The following is a 20,551-nucleotide window of genomic DNA, read 5'->3' as shown; positions in this document are numbered from 1 at the left end:
ATTTTTCCATCAGTGCTATAATCCAGAGCCATCCTTTCTATGTCTTTAATGACAGATTTTAGCCACTCTTCAACTTGAGGGGCATTTCTAGACATGCTGCCAAGCACATAAAGAGAATCAATTCTTTTTGTGCTTTAAATAATTGTTATCATCCAAAAGAGAGATAGAGACCCGGGGAAAGGGAGAGATGAATAGGTTGCTCAGTGACCTTTTCAATCTCCTTAAAGACTTTTACCCAGAACGGGGAAATCAGTGAGTAGCTCCATGGTAGGTGGTAAGTAAGAGTCAGGCATGATACATCTTCTCCAATGTTTACTTTTAATTTTTTATTGATGTAACTAATTTCAAGAGGGGTTAAACCAATCTAAGATTATGGTCTGCATGTTTGTAAAGATGGAAGCTTGGGAGGTCCAGTTTTCTATGGAACACCTAGTATCATAATTGATCAAATGGCAAGACCTTTTTCACAGACTAATTTTGTACCCAAAGTGTTTTTACATATGGCATTGATTAATAAAGCAGAAATCCTGGAGGTCAGCTGTTTGCTTTCTTCTTAGGTTTGCATAACAAAATTTTCAAAAGGTGATCAAGGGCATACTATTTGGACTTCGATAACAGGATGTGAATCTACATGAATATGATACAGTATATTTTTATCCAAGAGTCTATCTCTTTTATAGATGAAGTAGGTAGATGGTGTCCCCTTCTTTTTTCCAAAACATTTAGGCAAGGTTCCTGCCTATGCAAAACAGGTCCTTGTTGCTTCCTCCTGTAAAACCCTGCTGCTTTCTCTGATGTTACTTCTTGGAGGTGATCGTGTCACATGAAGTATCACAAATGGAAAAAATAGGGGGAAAGGGCATCTGACCACCTTCTATATAAGAGAAGAGGCAACACTCCTCTCATCTCAAATGATAAAAGTAACACGTTACTAATAAGCAACATACATGGTACTTCCCCCTGCTCTCAGGTAATCCTTCTGTTATTAACACAAGTATGTTTGCTTTTGAGATAGTATTTTAAAAGTCTGTTCTTTATTGAGGAAGAACTGCATGTGTGGGATTTTTGCAATTTCAGCACAGGAAAAAACGATTCATATGCCCTATTTGTGATCTGGTTCCCATGACAGCAATTGTTTAAGGACACAACTGTGCTAAAAACTAGAATGTGTTTCTCCCCAAACTAGTGGGAATGTCTTTTAGTAACTTTTTTGTTTGTTGTTACAGAAAAATCTGTTTTGTTTTGCAGGGGTGGGGGTGACTTCATGGTATTGTATTTGTATTTGTTGAAGCTGCTGAAACTTGAGGGCAGAAAAATACAATGATAGCAACTATTTTGTTCTTAGAAATGCAAAAATAGTTCTGAAATTAAAAACAAATACTTAGAACTAAATCCTCTTGCGTAATTAGAAGCATAGCTTTTAGAGGTGAATTGTGTTTAATTAGGAAATTACCATAGGCATTATTTGTAGTGCATGGAGTTGCATGACTCAACATGCAACACATAATATCTACAGTGATTTTCTAACTTGAAGTAATTTGCCTCCAAAAGTGATACAGTTAACTTTATGCTGACATATCTATGCAAGACGATTTTAGCCATTGTCTGATGTAGCAGTCATAAAATTTTGTAACAGTCATAGTATTATAGTCAATATTGTCCAGGTGATAAGACATACTCAAAAAGTGTAAAGACATAAGTTAATATTAAAGCCATAAAGTAATAATACAAACAGACTGTCCCAATGTGATATAATACTATTATAATGCAATGTAGTATAAGTGTATTCATTACTATATAGTATATGTGTAATAACAATTGTGTGATTATATAAAAATTATATAGTGGGCAAACTCCTTCTGAGCAATGTTATGCCTCAGTAACTGCCTTTAATAGTAAAAATTGGTTCCCAGATTGCCGCCACTGGGTTTGGGATTGCTGCCAGCAATCCAGCAGCAATTTTGGACTATCAGAGTCTCCCTCCATACTGTCCTGAGGCTCCCAAAGCTTCCCCCAGGCAAAAAGAAACCCTAGGGAGTGTCAGAACTTTACACAACAGGATTTTGCAGATTGAATGATAGAACATTGTGTAATAACACATATTAATAATATGGAATAATTGTTATAGGCTGTATAGTTAGGAACATTATAGAACACTGTGGGTAGTGGTGTGGGATTGTGTGTACAACAGAGTTAAGCCTAGAATTCTGCTTTTCTGCTTAGCAGTGCAAATTCATACAACAATATCTTTTGTATATTCAGCTTTTGTGGCACTATAACTAAGCTGAAATAATTTTCACTGTTTTTTCATACTAAAATATTTTAATAATGTTTTACCAAACAGTACAGAATATCCATACATGGGGAAAAAGTGGTGTACAAATATGGATTTTGATGTCATTATGCAAAGATACTACTGCTTTTCTGAAGGTCACTTCTTCTGCTACGACATCAATGGGAAATTGCTACTTGAGATACTAAATGCCCACCAGACTGCTATTCTCTCATGTATCTACTCATCTGATGTTAAAATTTTACTTACTTCCTCTAGAGGCAGTGAAAGTAAGTTGGCCCAAAGAAGCAGCAAATAATGTAATATCATTATACAGTACTTACCCCCTTATTTTATAACCCATTTTATTTATTTATCTAAAATGCAAGTGGCATTACGTTGGTGGAATTTAAATTGTTTAAGTTAGGAGTAGGCAAAATGTAGTCCATGGGTTGCATGTGGCCCCCATAAGCCAAAGTATGACCCTCTTGCTGTAATACCTGAAATTTACCTCAGGAAGATAATTTAAGATTTGGAGCAGCCATCAGTAGAGTTTAATATGTTTGCAATAAAGAAAAATTTGTGACTTAAAGAAAGATCTTGCATCAATAAAGCTGAATTTCATGCCAGGTGTCTTCCAAATGTAGATTTTAGTAATTTAACACAATGATTGGAAAATGCTGGAGAGTTGTTTGTAGAGAACAGTTTAGGTGCTGACGTTTTGTTCTGTGAACAGAAGGATCTTCCATTCATGGAACACAATGGCTAAAATCCTGTTGCTTAGTTTAGCAAATTGTGTTAAAGTAGGCCCATCTAATCAGTGGGGATTTGGTGACTTATAACTTACCAAGATTTCAGTCAGTGTTCAAATTATTGGGGCAGGAAAAGAGATAGAAGAATTTCAGCTTGCTAGGCTCCTGAGTAGTGCCAGCAAAATGGAGCTGGCAGAAGATAACACTCCTTACTGTCCTCCACTGGTATGTCCCAGAAAACCCTCCTGTGGTTTGGTAAACCCTTGTAGTTTGAGTAAGTTTTGGTACAGTAGACTAAGGAAGAAGGGAAAGATCAGCAAGTGAAATTAAGTGGAAGTGGCTTCTGTGGACCACAGTATGTCCCATGCAAAAGGTTCCCTGATTCTTCAGAGAAACAGTAAGGAGGGTTGCTTGGACAGGGATCAATTTCTGTTAAACTTCTTCCCCTGATACTTTTCAAGATCTAACACAGTGTATATTGAATATTCCTACTCTAACTCTCTAGCAGCCTTCTAAAAATTAAAAGAGAGTCATCAGATAAAATAAGGAAGCCAGTCACACACACTTCTTGGCCCTTCCGTATATTGATAAACAGATTAGTATAAAGCTGGAGTCTAGGGTCTTCTCCTTAGTGAAGCTACAGAAAAACATCCTGGAAATTTCAAAGAAGAATGGTCATGGGTACTCCTGAGCAGAGTTCAGGGGCAAACCCCCAGGGAACCAATAGAAAGCTGTCCCTACTTCAGTAATTTAAGCTTTGATAAAATAAATCAAACAATTAACTCCTATATTTATAATTTGATTTATTATGTCTAACAATTGCTTATATTTTCCTGTTTTTGTTTTTTATACTCAGTAAAATCTTGGAATGATCAAGGCTGCTTGTTGCATATATTTCAAGGACATTCTAAAACTGTCACAAAGCTTCTACTGCATCCAAATACAGCTTCATTATTTATCTCTGCGTCACTAGATGGATCAATCAAACTCTGGTCATTTGATACAATGGACATTTTTTATAGGTATTATAGTTCATTTCATAAATACAGTACATATGTTTGGATACAAAGGTGCTCTTTTAATGTGAAAGGGTACCACTGAATCAAGCTTGTGCAAGCTATGAATATAATTTTCTATAGGTGTAGTCTTGTGTGTACCTACCTCGGAGTAAATTTCACTGTAAAAAAATAAAGTCCAAGGCATATATGATTGTGCTGCAAATTGCTTTTCAAACTAGTTTCTCAGAAGTCATACTGATTTGTAGCAGCTGTCTCTTCACTTTGTTCTATAAGATATGTAATTGTCATGGCACCCAAATGGATTTCATATGGCACCAAAATAAAATGGAGCATAGTTTGCTTTATCTAATCAATTTTGTACATGATACAGAAATTTTAACAACAGTTATATATTTTCATGTAATCTCTTCTTTTGGGGGGTATGTGCTAGTTATATTTATGTGCCAAACTGACTAATGTAGTCCGCCTGTAAAGTAGTTATGGTTCTTCTTCATGGTCTCTATGTATTCACATTAATGAGTTTGTATCTGCACAGGATGGCCCTTTGAAGCCCTCTGGATGGAGAGTTTTTGTGGTAATCCTGCCCCTTCCATTTACACTGTACGCTTCAGCATAGTTCTCATTTCTATTTCATCTTCTACAGCAGCCACACCTGTTTGGGAGAGACCCTTTAATCTCCACCTATAAAATTTGTCACCGTTTCTTCAACTAGACATGGTGAATCTACTGTATAGCATCAGGTTAAAGATGCTGTATTTTGGAGAAGGTAATTTTAGTTAGGCATTGAAATTTTGTACTCAGAATTCACCAAGAATTATCCCAGCAAGAATTTTGGAAGGCATGGGCAAGAAATTAGAGTCCTCAGAAGTGTTTTCATTCATTCATTCATTCACAAGTGTAGGGCTCAGAAAACCTCCTTAGCAGCCTCCATTTTGGCAATTAAGAAGAAGGAAGAATAAATCCTTAAGCAGAGCTGATGCACCATCCAACAGCTGCCAACCTCACTCATCTTAATGCCATGACTCAGAGGTCTGTATTACAGAGAGTATTTAATTCGGTATGACACCAGTGTGGCTGTACTGGCCCAGCAATATGCACCTGAGCATGCAAGGTGGTCTCAGCAATGCCTACTGTCCAGCACACCTGTCTCCTCATCTACCTGTGAGCAGCAATACCACCTTCATTTTGCTCTTCGAGGAGGTCAGAGGATTGCAAATATGAGTACCCTTGTTTGTGGTCATCATGTCCTTGTCAAAGGAGTTGTCCACTGATGATAAACACAACACTCCTGAACTCAGTACAACAGAAGAATCTCTGACCATTCTTCCACAGACCCTGGACCCTCAGGCAGGTGCCCAAGCCTATGGATGACAAGTTCAGGAGTCAAGGCAGAGGCAGAGACTTGAAATCCCAAGGTATGGGGCTTGGCTGCAAAGAATGACTTTTTGAGGGAATGAGCTTCCTCAGGAGTAGGGGATCACCTTAGGAGATGGCTTTCTTCCCATGGAGATTAAAAAAGAGCTAAATCTTGCAGCTGAGTTCTGGCCAGAGTACTGGCAGCCCAGCTATATTAAAAAAGAAAGAAAAACATACTTTTAGCCAGGACTGCAAGCTACTGGAGACGTTGCCTCTACTTGTTTCCTATATGCTTAGACACCTGCTTTGGAGTCCTGATCTGTGCCTTACTAGGTCTTTGGAGGTCCGGGAGGCAGTGGAAGGTAGGAGGGCCTGGTGTGCTGTGGTCCATGGGGTCATGAAGAGTCGAACACGACTAAACGGCGACAAGGTTTTTGGAACCTGAATTCTCCTTGTGGATGATATTTAATTGTGGGACTTATACAGTATTGGATTGTTGCTTTGGATCTCCCTACTGAGATTGTGTGCTTTGGTGAGCCCTCTGCACCTGCCTCTTGTGTCTTGCCCCTTCCCTGGTTTCGGGATCAAGTGTTGTGTGTCAGGCAGCAACTGCTGAGTTGCACTGCCTTCAGACAGTCCGTATTAACAAGCAGGAGGTCAGTACTGTCTGTAGATCATAGTATTCAGTCTAAATAGAGTCATCTTCATAACAGAGAGCAGGCAAAGTCATTGCCACTGTATTTGTCAAAAATCCTGAGAATGACTAATAGCACAGACTAGCAAGCAAGAAGTAAACTTCCACATTGTCTCCCCCAAAGGTTCTTCTGGCAATGCATAATAATTTATAGCTCCCCAACAGCTTCTCTCTGATATCCCAAAAAGCAAGAGAAACACGGTGCACTGAAAGCCTAATAATATATAAACAAAACCTGTGTTAACTTACTAAGCATAATAAGCTAACTTACTAAACATAATAACCTACAATGATTTACTTATATACTCTCATAATCTACTTATATTTATACAGTATGAAAGTTTACAATATGGCTGTACATATTTCAATTTACAGTATGTGGTTTGGATATTGTAAACTTTCATACTGTATAAATAAAAGTAGTTTATAAGAGCTTGTAAGTAAATATTTGTAGGATATTGTGTCTAGTAAGTTAACATGGATATTGTTTATATTATTAGGCACAACACAGATATGTAGTCATGTTCCCAATGCCTGCCTTATCTGACCACTGACTTTCCCATGGGCTGCTACTATTAGCTCAGTACCAGCCTTTCTAGCCAGCTTCACATCAGGCAGAGGGGCTAGTAAATTTTGTACTCTGCAAACAGACACTCCACACCTTATCTTCCACAAGGACAAAGTTGCTGCCCACCTCAACATCTCCTTTTTATCCAAAATGGTGTCAGAAATCCATCTGGGTCAGAGTATTTCACTTCCAATGCTATACCTAAAACCAGTTGCAGTGGTTGAAAGATCACTCCACACTCTGGATGTGTGGAAAGTACTTCCTTTGTATGTCCACTGCACATAATCCTTCAGGAAACCACATAAACTGTTAATCTGCTATGGTTCCCACAAATAGGAATAGCCGGTATCCCCACAATGCACAGCAAAATGGGTAACAGACACAATAGCATTCTATTATCAGATGGCCTATATATCTCTGCTGCAATCCATTAGAGGCCAGTCAGTGAGATCCACAGCACCTCAGAGAGCAGTTATATACAGTCTACTTGGCACCTTTATGAAACACAACTGCCTGGACATTCTCCAGTGACATCTGTCTGCCATGCAAGAGATAAGGTCTCTAATCAATCATAGGTGTGCATTCACAGAGACCCTGAAGAGGAAGAATAGATTTCTTATCTGTAACTGTTGTTCTTTTTGAGGAGTCATCTGTGAACTAACACAACCTGGCCATCTCCCTACTCAGATGTCCCCATCTTCACAGTGGACCAAAACTGAACAGAAGGGGAAGGATTGGCTGGAGCACACTCGCTGGATGGGCAGGGCTCCTGCCAAAATGCTTTGGCTCAGCTCTAGAAAGTTACAAGGATTCTGTCCTTGCAGACTAGGTGCATACATCCCCATAGGTGTGAGTGCACAGATGACTTCTCAAAGAACCACAGTCACAGCTAAGCAGCCTGTTCTTCTTTTGGAAGAGCCGTCTCCTTATAGGACTCCAGTGAGTTTAACTGCCTGCTTCTCTAACCTTTTCTGCAGTAATCTTCACTGTTAGTGTGAATAGATTTCTCACCAGGAATATTTAGGCACCTGTATGCATTCACATGACTCTTCCCTTTGTTGGCATCCCCTGGCAACTGAAACTCTGTCACTGATTTATCTGATTTTGAACTGAGGAGAAGCATATCAGCATGAACATTGTAAAGAAAAGGGGTGGAGCTACCACCAAAACTCTTTCCATCCAGAAGATTCTGAAGGGTGGCTTTGTGCAGATGCGAGCCACTAGTATAAATGCATATGTGACCAACTAAACAACAGATGTTACAGGTAAGGAACCTGGATTTCTTTCTGCTAGCATGCAGACTTGTAAACAATTCTGATAGATCCTTGACAACTGACGTCTGTTGCTGTGGGAGAGGTGTTTAACTGGGGAGGTGTCATGTGCTTTAAAATGTGTTTTCAATCTGTTGTTTGAACTGTTTCATGTTTTAATTGTAGTTCTGTCCAATCATACTATTCACTGTCTCGTTTTTGGAGGAAAGTGAGATATAAATCCAATTCATTTTTTAAAGTGCTTCAGTTTTTAAAAGTTTCCCCGAAATATTTCACATTATATCTCTAATTAGCCTTAGCCAGAATTAGCAATAGTTATGGATGATGGAAGTCATAGTATGGAACATTTGTAGCTCCCCTGGTTGTGGAATGCAGACTATTACTATTTTTTAAATAAATATGATAGATTTGGAAGAGTGAGGATATGTGTTTCAAACTGATAATAATAGATAACATGTACATGACACCTTTTTTTACTTCACATTTTGTCTACAATGCCATTCTTTTATGTCTAGCTTATCGCCATTCCAAGAAGGAATACTATGGATTGGTACAGTGGAAGATAAATATCTATACTGTTGTTCTGCCCGCAGTCTTCATATATTCAATTTGAACACCTTTACCAGCTTTTGGACTCGTGTCAATAGTCCAATAAGTGATATGTATGTCTGTGGTGCTGATGGGAAGTCGAACAGGGTGATTGCCATGGGTACTGACAACAGGTATGTAGAAATGTTAGTAAAAATAGAAAAAAAAATTAAATAAACTTTTTTTAAAAAATGAAACAAGTATATTAAAAAATATAAAAAATGACACAAGTTTTTTTAAAATAAACTTATTTGCATGTTTAACAAGAGCTACATTTTGAAGAAGGCATTGGCTGTTATCCACCCCAAAATAATTATTTACTATCAAAATCTGGAATGTACCACCCCATAATAATTTTTACAAATTGAAGACGTTTCCAAAGTAACGATGATACTATGGGACTTTTTATGGCAATGAAGAAGAGTTCTCTTTGTATATGTCATATTCTGTGCATAGGTTTTACATTTATTTTAAATTTTTCTCTCTGTTTCTTTCTAAAGTTTAAGGATATACTCCCTTCATAGTGGGACACGATTATGCACAGTTCTGCCACCTCCTTATCCCCCTCTAATCCAGCCAATTATACACTTTACTTACAACCGAGCTAGTGGAACTATTTACTTTCTCTTGACACCGTGGGATATATGGGTCTACACAGCAAGGTAAAAAATGTTGGCATTTTCACTCCAATAATAGTTGATGATAGCATAGACCTGTTTACATTGTTTTAAAAGAGGCTAATGAATGACAATGAAAGAAATTTAGATCCCCTGCTAATGAAATGGAGGCATAAAAATAAGTTAGCAAATGCACTTCCTCTGTGTTGAATCTGTACTATGTTGGTAACCATATGAATTTCAGAACTTTATTTTTTCATCTGAGTTTGCAGTTCATACAATCTCATAGAGTAGGTATTACTTAAATGCCCAAAATTACAATATTGTATAAGCAAGAAGGTATTTTTTTAAGTATTTTAGAATGGAAGTAAATAGCAAATACATTCATCTTCTATAAAACATCAAAGCAAAGCAAGATTGAATCCCAATTGGCAGTATGGAACCAGGTTCATTGATGGCTATTAAATTCATACTGTTAGAGTGGCGTTATGTAAGTGGGTATGAGGAGGAAGACACTACCACCAGGGCACCTGTGCATGAGCTGTCTCCTGTTTTCCTTGAACCAGAGACTTTGAGACCACCAGCTCCCAATAGACCAGGCAATGCACTCTGGGCCAAGTGGGTACCTGTGCAATACAAATCCAGGAACCTAGAACAGCCCCCCAACATACCTGGGAAGGTGATGTGTGGCGGGGAACACCCTCCAGTTGAGGAGGGGGCAAACTGGCCCTGGGAGCTAGGAGATATAAAGCAAGCTCTGGAGCCAGGAAAGGAGGATCAGGAGAAGGAGGGAAACAAAGAACAAGCAGAGTAGATGGCAAAATGCTCTGTGGATATGATAGTAGAAGAGGTTAAAGAGAAGAACTGGGGAAATGCCTTAGGAAAACTTCAGGAGATGCCTTAGAGGAACCACAGAAAGGCTACCAAGCAGAGGTAGAATCCCCAGAAGAACCAGAGCCACCGAGTGACTGAGAGTACGTATACAAAGAAGATCCCTTGGCTCAGGTTATAATAGAACTGAGAGTACCACAGGAAGAGGCTGAGAGACAGCTAAATCCTTCCAAACTCAGAGAGGAAAGGGAATACTGGGAATGGAGAGATTGACAGCAGGAAGCCTAGATGGGTGAACCAGCTACAACCCAACCAGGATGCTGGAGAAAAAAGAGAAGCGCTGAAAGGAAATGCCAGCCAGGGGACAACGATTCCCCAGAACTGGGAGTGCTGTTGTTGCCTTTAGTGTGGGCATATAAACCCTCCATGCTGCGGACAGGAAGGGGGTGGACACCAGGACTAGACCTTTTGAGGGGAAGGAAAAGAAATTGAAGGAATGGTAGTAACAGGGGGACTTTTGGACTCTGAAGAACACTTATGGGAACTATCCTGAAAGAAGTTCCTTGTGCTGGATCTTTTCCCCATGTACCCATTTTATTAAATTCCATTGCTGTTGAAGCCTCTACGGTGTCTCTATGGAACTGGGAATGAAGGAAAAAGCTCCCACTGAAGCTGCCACGGTTGGTGAGGCTCACAATGGTGCTAATGTGGGACCTCTCCTTTTGCTCCAGATTCAATGGAGTAGTTTTGGACCTGGGCTACGGAGAGGCAGGAACTGCTCATCAGACAAACAGCTAAACAACAGTGTGTGTTGGTGGTATTGGTTGATCAACAGAGAGCTCAGTCTGAAACCCTACAATAAGTCACCAGGGCTAATCTATACCAGGTGAAGGTGATCTCTAGTCTAACATGTAAAAGGGATCCAGGAACCCTCTTTTTTAATGGTGCAATGTGTTCACAGGGATATGAAACCCTATGTCGCTATCTTGGCAAGGCCAAATTACCAGGCCAGAGAGACATTTGAAATTAGGGATCATATCAGATTTCTGTAGGCAGATGCTTTTAGGCAGAGACTGGGGGGGTTAGACTTGCTGGTGCAGAAGCAAGAAGAGATTGCTATAGTAGCAGTGGACACCTCAAAAGGATTAGCCTGGGTAGAAGTCATGAAAGAGCAAATCTGTCTGTGGCAGCAGTATGATCCTGTTCTTATTCAAGCCCTAGTGGTGGAACAACCAGAAGGGAGCCATCACAGTAGTATTCAAGGTAGTATTAAATTCAGACTTAGAGATAGTTTGCTATGTTAGGTTCCCCTAAAATAGGAAATCCCTGAAATAGGTGGACCCCATAAACTGAAAGTAGTAATAGTTAAGGTCACACATGATATGCCCATGGCAGGGCACCTATCCTCCAAGAAAACCCTATCTAGAATTAAACATTTGACTGGCTGTGAATAGTTAAGGAAGTGGAACAGTATCGTCAGCTGAGCCCAGAATACCAGTTCTCCTAACCACTCCTTCACCCCTGGGCCCTATTGATCCTTCTGCCATTGGCAGATAATTCTTTTTAGCATATTGAGCTTGATATAGTGGTCCCACTCCTTTGTTCTACAGGAGGTGATACTCACATGTTAGTTATGGTAGACTATGCAACTGCAGCCAAGGGTTTCCTTATTTTCTTGAGTAGTTTTTCCATTATAGGTTTTGACAGACCAAGGCACTAATTTTATGAGTCGGACCTTCCAACAAATTTGGGCAATGTTAGAGGTATGACGTTTGGTAGAACACTTCAACTGTACCTTAAGAGGAATGCTTAGCAAGTTGGTGCAGGAGGAACCACATCTGTGGCATACCCTATGAATACCAGTCAGAGAAGTTCCTCATCCCTCATAGGACTTCTGTATGGAAGATAGTGAAGATGGCTTTAAGCTTTCCTAAATGAATGATGGGAGGACCCATCATACAGCATGTCAAAGAAATGTGAGAACATCTGAACCTGATATCAAGGTTAGCTAAATAGATGCTAGGAAAAGTCTTGGTGATACAGTACAATAATATGATAATAAGGTGCAACCCAGGAGTTTTTCTCAGATCAGAAAGTGATGCCGCTCTTGCTGTCAGCTTCAGCTAAGCTATTTGTACAATGATAAGGGCACTTGGAGGAAGTGAGGAAAACTGGGGCAGTAAATTACGAGATTAGAATGTCTGGCAGACATAAACCCTTGCAGATCTTCTATGTCAACTCATTGAAGGGCTTGCATGATAGGGAAGCCCTTTGGAAGATACAGAGTAGACCACCTTAAGACTCAAGGTTATGCTAGTAAAAATAATGAAGTTTGTCTGGCAAGGGGGGGAAACTAGAATAAGAATCAAAGCACTTCAAGACACAAAACAAAGAGCGGGCTTTGGACTTACAGATTGCTTTTTATATTATAAAGCCTGTGCTCTAGTTTGGATAAAGGAATGGATAGTTTTAGAAAATGACAGAATACTAATACTAGAAGGACATGTTATAAATCTAGGATGGAATGCCTTCCTATGGTATCAAAAAGCAAAGGACAACAAGCAATTTAAGAATAATCTGATAAGGAAAGTTTTGAACTGAGTATGGACTAAGATCCAGGAAGAAAATTGCCAAAACGTTCCTGAATAGGTCTCACCAATGGAAGCATTCACACAATCAACATTAATGAAAAAGAAGAAACTCTTGAAATATAGAGATTTGTTAGTAGAGGACTTTAATATGAAACCAAGGAAAGAATTAGAAGAACAAGGTATAATATTTGATTGGTGGACAAAAACACAAATAGATTCAAGATATACATAAGATAAAACAAAAGGTTTTGTAAGGAATAGACACCATTAGATAAGGTACTTCTGAATGTAAAGGAAAAACTGATCAAAATGTTGTATAATTATCTACTAGAATCAAAAACGCAAGATGAAATAGTTAAAGAATGTATGATAAAATGGGCCCAAAATGTGGGCCACAGTATTAACATAAAGTCATGGTCACAAGTATGAGAGTACAATACAGTATTAAATTAACAAAAGCAATTAATTACAAAGAAAATATGTATAAGATGTTCTCTAACAAATGTTGGAAATACAAATCAAAAGAAGGTAGCTTTTATCACAGTAGTGGACTTGTAGGGAAGCTAAGAGCTTTTGGAAACTAGTCCATGAGTTTTTACAAAAAAATGTTATCCTCTATAATTCCATATGAACCTGAACTGTTTTTGTTGAATATAATACCCGATTTGATAGAAAAGAAAAAAACTACAGCAGCAAGAATTTTATATGCCAAATACTGGAAAAAAAGAGAAACTCCAATAACCCAGTGAATGGGTTGAGAATGGACGGGCTAACTTACAGACCAGGGATTTACAATTTTAGGAGAGGTGGTATTACACCAAACCAATGGTTCCCCTGAAGTTGTTGGATGAAAACTCCCAGAAGCCTTCACTACTAGCTATACTGGCCAGGATTTCTGGGAGTTGTAGTCCAAGAACATATGGAGACCCAGTGCTGGGAACCACTGCACCAAACCCTCTTACATGATTTTACTTTAGTGGAGGAATAGAAAGTCATTTAGCTACTGAATTGTGTTTATACAGAAGTATGTTTTGATTCTAGAACTGATCCTGCATGTCGAACAGCAGTGTGGACCATTGGAGAGCTACAGCGACACCTGTATAGAAAACACCCCTTAGCCTCGTAAGTTCCTGCTATTTCCAATTTTTAATGTTTGACAACTTTTTCATCTGCTCTGTGCTTTAGTTCTTTTCTGTTCAAGGTAAGCTTCATTTAAGTTTTGTTCTTAGTGTGTTTAAAGTTTAAGTGTATACAGTTTATCTCTGAAAAATAATTAACAATTATTTCATGTGATGATATTTCTGAAATACTATCTCATCAGTTTTTCTCCATAAGGAGTGATGAATGCAAGGAGGGGTTTAACAGACAGAAGAACTTGTATCTAAGATGTTTTATTTATTTAATATTTTAACGTAACATTATTTTATTTATTTATCTATTAAATTTATACCTGCCCACATATACTGAAGTCTACTCTGGGTGGCTAATAATAAAAAATGGAATAAAAACAATATAAGAAAAAAATAACAATAGCAATGTGGCACGAGATGGGGAAAAGAAAAAAATAAACATTAATTCCTATGCATTGAAAAATCTGAAAATCATGTGGGCCGGGTTGCATTGGCCACATTATTCATATATTGACTTGTAAATCAATCAATGGAGATACTTTGACAAAGTTTGGATAATAAAATTTTCTGTGGATTTTTCAACGTTCTAGATATATGATACTGTAACTTTTAGCAAATATCCAGGCTTTTATTAAAAGCATTTACTGTAAATTAGAAATCTATTTAGCATGATTTAAACTATATATGTTGTCCTTGTTAAAGGAAATGTACAAACAACTCTTAGGTATGATGTCAATCTAAATATGTGAGAAGAAATAGCTTTGTTTTGTTAGCTCTGAGATTATAATCTAAGGCAATGAACACAACATCAAAAAACTAGTCATAACAAGTTAACATGTTATCTTAGAATCATTTGATGACCTGGCCAAAGCACACCATACACAGGCAAAGAAGAAAACACATGAAACAACATTGATGCAAACTGTATTTTAAAAACTAAAGAGAATAAAAAAAATTGCATAAACAATTTCTATAAAGTTCTAAGGTGTTTTTCTTGACTAAAGCTGTACTTAAGCATGTTATTTTCTTGCCACAATTTACCTGTACACCATTTATTTTCAATATAATATTCATACATTGGAATATTTATTTCTTTATTTAGTGTTTTTATATACTGTTGACTTAGTGCAAAGCACTACTCTACATGGTTTACAGCAAGACAAGTCTGAGTCTTTTGTCTCTCCACTTTTGGTAAAACCTTTATTTTATTTTATTTTTATTTTAGCAAAGTCTGCTGCAGTAAAGCAGAAGAAACATGCTCTGCTTTTCAGCAGACTGGCCCGATTCAGGGGAAATGAAGTTTTTTTAAAAAAATAGGGGAACATTGGAATTCACTAGGATGAGGAAGAGTCCAGTAATACAAGGATAGTATGTTTGAGTTGATTTTAATCCTATTCCATTATATATATATATTTCATATTCCAAACTTGGGTATGGGGATTGTTTGTATCTCACAATACACATTAAAATCCTCACTGGGGCCAGAAAATATCCTGCAAGATCTATAAAGTAAAATTTTAGGGGTTTTTTCCGGTTTTTCATCCTAGTGTATGTTTAATTTCAAACACAATTACTGAAAATTCTTTATTAAATTTTGCATATTTAAATTGACTTGTGGTCCCATATGTGTACACTAACTTAGAGCTGGCTTTATATTTCTTCCTAGCTGTGTTCAGAAGAATGAATATTTTCAGCATACTCGAAGAAGAAATTTTAGGACACCAGCAAAATGCGAATGCCTCTGCAGCTTGTCTTCACCATTGTGCTACTTGACAGATGAAGGAATGGTGTATGCAGATAGTCAGGAATTTCTGGTTCTTGGTATGCAGGTAAAGAAAAGAACAGGAGGATACATGTAACTATATTAATCAGTTAGCATTATACTTACCATTATACATTACTTGAAAATGTTACAATACATCTACATGTTTCAGTGTCATTGGAAATGCAAATAATTCTGCAAAGGTTTGCATTTTGGTACTGAAAGGTACCAATTGCGCCTCATGGCACAGTGATAAAACTGCAGTACTGCAGTCAATCCTCAGTTCATGACCTGAGTTGAATCCATCCTCCCAAGATTGGTAAAGTGAATACCCAGCTTGTTGAGGGGCAAACTGCTCCTTGAATAATTACATTGTAAACTGCCCAGCGAAAGCTCTAGCACTATGGGGTGGTGTATAAGTTGAAACTATAAAAGTAGACAATGTTGTCCATATCAGCTTGTTTTGGGCTGCAGGCAATGAAAGTAGCATTCTTCAGATTATCAGTTCTTTTAGTTTGTTGGGCAACATCATACTTCTTGGAGATTTCCCATTCTCTTCCTTGAGAAAATGCCTAAGGTAAAAGGTGTGTAGGGAGAAAAGAGTGAGGTGAATTGGGTGCGTTTATAAACATATGAAGTGGTTCACAAGAGCTGCAGCTGCAGAAAATTTATTGAGATAGAGTCTAAATAAAGTAATGTGTGAATTAAAAATTTAAAGTACAATGACTATATATTTGATATAAACACTCCTCATATTATTGGCTTGCACATTCTAGTGCCATCTGTTCTGGCAAGTAGTGGCTTTCCAGGATTTCCAGGCGAGTTCTTTTCCAAATCAGTTATAAAAACCCCTTTTAATGATTTCTTAAATTTAGAGATACTAGGGTTCTAACCTAGGTTGTGCTGCATGAGAAGAACATACTCTGGCCCTGAGTTTTTACTACTCTGTTATTAATTTGTTTGGAGCTTATGTTTTCAAGGGGGCAGATATGCCAATAGGAGACAATAGAGATAGAAATAGGCAGTTAAGGTTCTGTGGTGTGCCTGTCTGCTCTGTTGCATCCTCATCTATAGGCTGATACACTCGGCTTGGCTTTATTTACTTCTAGAGGCCTCTTCACCCTGCCAGTTTCCTTCTCATATAACTAGGAGTACCAGACCTCATCTTTTCTCTTTCCCAAATAAGTAGCTCATACAAATAAATTATTTCATAACTGAATGGTTTTTATTATTTATAATTTTTATTTTTTATTTAATTTATATACCACCCATCTGACCAATAGCTACTCTGGGCAGTTCACAAGCAACCAAAAAGCATAAAATCAAAGTACATTAAGTAATAAATTAGATTAAAATCAAAACAAAATTGAACAAGGTTAAAAATGATGGCTGTAGAGGAAAAGGCCAGTAGTCAACAAGTTCTTAAGTTGGCAGTGTTTTGAAAAGGTTGGAGTAGATGTGTTTTTAAAAGTTTCTTAAAAGATGCCAAGGAGAGGGGCAGGCAAAATTCAGTTGGCAATTCATTTCAGAGGTGGGGTGCAACCTCCAAGAATGCCTGGTTCCTTGTTCTCTCCTTCTGGTTCTCACTCAGGGTTAGCACCCTCAGCCATCCAGTATGGGAGAAGTGAGTGGGAGCAGGTGATCTGCCATGTAACAAGGTCCCAAACTATTTAGGGCTTTATATGATAGAACCATCAACTTGAAGCTAATACAGAAGTGAACAGGCAACCAGTGTCATATGGCCAGGGTTTGGGAAATGTGATAGAATTTATTCATTCACATTATTAGCCTGACTGCCATATTCTGGACCTGTTGAAGCTTCTGTCTTAGGAGTAGCCTCACATAGATGATTTCAAACACCACCTGCCAAATAAAGACTAGATGTGTAGCTCTGGCCCTTCAGATGCTTTTTAAACTATAACTCCCATAAACTCTCAGCTCCCACCAGCTGACTTCGGGCAGGTGGGAGCTGTAGGCCAAAAACATCTGGAGGACTATATTTGCCCATGTCAGTGTAGATGAACTAGGAAAACATGTCTGCTTGAAACTTTGACTCAGAGACTGAGATGTAGTAGTCAGTCACAGCTAGGTTCATTGAATCAATGAATTTACAGAGGAATTGGTGGAAGGGATAGACCATGGTTGATGATACTGAAAGCCACTGAGAGATCCAGCAGAATCAACAGGGACACACGCACACACCCTGCCCTGTTCCCAGTGTAGGGAACCTCCATCCCAAATCCAGACTTGAAATCAGATCCAGATTGAAATGGATCTGGCTAGATTATACAAGGAAAATCTTATACTTTGATAGGATTAAGACTTAAATGTGAATGTTTATGCAAATTTGCTATAGGACGTAAAAATCTTGAACATTTTAACATTATTTCTGCATTGAGATAGTATGCATTACCTTTTAGATCTATTGATCAGAAAAGTATCTCAAGATTGCATACAAAATACATTCACTGGAGTTATTTTCTTAGCAAACTACTAAGTTCCAAATATACCACCAGTTTAATCTGGAAGATTTTAAAACTGATGGCAGTTTGATAAAACAAGAAGCATCTAGGAGCATAATTTATCTGCACAACAGCCGCTCCATAAGACTGCACAGCACTGCACTTATGGGAAGGGATCAGAATAAGGTTCAGTGGAATTATTTACCCTCCTCTTCTCTCTGCTCATGTATGCCTATTTAGAAATATAAGCACCTCAAGATTTGCCAAAAATAGGAAGCCCATAATTCATCTATCCTCTTCCCTAGTTCGCCAGTCTGCAAGTTGCTCTGGGTTTAAAGTAAATCCTCTGCTTATTATTTTTACTATAAATAAACTATATCCTAGGGCCTCCATGGCTTTTTTTAAAATGACTTCTTCTATAGAGGTATATCCATATATTAGGGCCTTCTACAATGTCCTACTTGAATACTGTGTACTAAAGATGGCCCTGACCTTATTGTAATCCTCAGCAAAAGTGTGTGTGTGTGTGTGTTTATGTGTAAATAGACAACAGTTTTACATTACATTAAATGTAATCATATTCCCTTTATAAAGGATGGAAGAGTATTGTTTCTTCATACATCAATACAGAATTTGGTATATTATGAGCTGATAGCCTACAGAGATCCAGTAAGTGCCATTTAGTTCTTTTCTTTACAAATTGTAGCATAAGCATTAAAAGGAGAGAGATCTGTGTTTTTTGTGTGTTGATTTGATAGTGTTTAATAGTATCACAGATCAAATGTTCTTGATGGAGTGAGTGTCTTTAACTCATTAATCCAGTGATAAATTACTAGAATTATGTTACATCTATGATGTGAAAATTAACATTTTGTCTACTCCCATGGAGTTGCCCTGAAATACTGCCACAATAATTTCCTTGGATGAATTATCTTGCACTGCTGTTGCTCTCCATGCAGTACAAAGATTGAAATGCATCACCTTTGTTTACAACTCAGTGGATCATTGTGCCAACAGAAGCTTTTATATGCATACAGAACCCCATCATGTCCACAAAACTCCTTCGTTCAGTTCTGTGGATTCGTACTGCTGGTTATTTTATTAGTTGGTTCTTAGGGGGCAAAATAAAAATAATATGGGTGAGTTAAATGGAGTAAACTTTTTCCCCTGTTGGCCAAATCCTGTTGCAACTATACATGCACAACTTGAAAAACTGAATAGCATAATTTCTTGTTGCTGAATTTAATGCCTGGCATATTTACACAGGTGTAACTTTATGTTATGCTAGCATGAACAGGACTGAGCCCAATCTGTTATTTCTGAGGTGAAACAGGGTTGAGTAAACAGACTTGGAAATGGTGCTTGCATGTGCTTTTGACTAATCACAAAACAAAGGTTGCTCGAAGGCAAGATAAAGAATGGAGTAGAAGCATCTGCTATAATAGATACCTGTCAGCACTTAAGGAAGCTCCGTGTCTAAGAATCTGCTAAGTATGTAACATACTTTCAGTGTACAGCTTTCATTAATTAGATGCTGTAGATGTGAATGCTATACAGGTAACTGAGTTTATTTAAGAGTATTTTTAAAAAGACATGGAGCCAGTGTTTAAAATCATTTATTTATTTATTTATTTATTTATTTATTTATTTATTTATTTATTTATTTATTTTACATCCCGCCTATCTAGTCAACTCGGGCCTCTCTAGTACATTTTTTCCAGTAGAAGTAGAGAGAAGCTTCTGCACATGTAGCTTTCAAATACTTATGGAATCTGACCTGATGATAATAAACATTGATAACTTCTAGTAGTAACCACTACCCCTTTTCATTAAATGGGTTTGATATTTCTTGAAGGTCATGACAATTATTACATTTTTGAATTTAATATATGAGTTATTAGAGTTTGTCTTTAAAAATTAATTTCAAGTTCTTATTATTGCTACCATAACACACTATCATCTTACTTTCAAAATGTAATGATGATCTGATTTGAGTTTTAATTTTTAAAAAAAGCTTACCAAGTATTTATGATTTAAGCCATTGCATTTATTAAAGAGAAATGTGAATTGATTTAGGTTATCCACTTAAAACATGATGTGGTTCACCAGGAACTTATAATAATGTATCAAAGATCAAAAAGCAAACTGATACACTTCAGAAGCTTGCCCGCTCTGGAGTTGGTCTTCCAAGCTGAAGTATCAAATGACACTCTGGTCTTTACCAGGCTGGTGAGTAACAAGAACGATTGAGTAATTTGATGAGAATATGGGTTGGTTGTTGTGGGTTTTTCGGGGGTTTTGGCCGTGTTCTGAAGGTTGTTCTTCCTAACGTTTTGCCAGTCTCTGTGGCCACCGTCTTCAGAGGACTGGAGTAGGAACTCTGTCCATGCTCTGCTGGTGTTTGTTGGATAGTATTTATAGCTGTGCGAACAGCTTTTTGTCTTTTTTCAGGAGATAGGGTGATCAGCATGTTTTTGTTGTGATGATAGAGGGGGGAAGGGGGAGAGATTATCTGTCACTGTGATTGATGGGTGTCGTTAGCTGGGTTGATAAATAAAATTGCTGATAAACTATAGTTATTATTCTCTATAATTGTCTGATTTCTTCATGCATCTTCTAAACTAGCATAAACCTGTAT

The 20,551-nt window shown here is 37.7% G+C and overlaps 1 protein-coding gene across 1 annotated transcript in view; it reads left to right on the top strand.

Annotated features, from left to right (window-relative positions):
* LOC110091165 (uncharacterized) overlaps nt 1-20,551 on the top strand; it is a 103,448-nt gene that overhangs the window by 3,467 nt on the left and 79,430 nt on the right. The window contains exons 2-9 of the mRNA XM_072989524.2: nt 2,345-2,562; nt 3,881-4,046; nt 8,448-8,654; nt 9,021-9,182; nt 13,601-13,681; nt 15,356-15,518; nt 18,508-18,582; nt 19,990-20,142. Coding sequence (XP_072845625.2) covers nt 2,345-2,562; nt 3,881-4,046; nt 8,448-8,654; nt 9,021-9,182; nt 13,601-13,681; nt 15,356-15,518; nt 18,508-18,582; nt 19,990-20,142 — 1,225 coding nt within the window. The remainder of the gene's footprint in view (nt 1-2,344; nt 2,563-3,880; nt 4,047-8,447; nt 8,655-9,020; nt 9,183-13,600; nt 13,682-15,355; nt 15,519-18,507; nt 18,583-19,989; nt 20,143-20,551) is intronic.

Source organism: Pogona vitticeps, chromosome 2, assembly GCF_051106095.1.
Source record: "Pogona vitticeps strain Pit_001003342236 chromosome 2, PviZW2.1, whole genome shotgun sequence".
NCBI lineage: Eukaryota > Metazoa > Chordata > Lepidosauria > Squamata > Agamidae > Pogona > Pogona vitticeps.
Note: the sequence above shows the minus strand (reverse complement) of the source record. Positions and strands in the feature narration are given on the sequence as shown.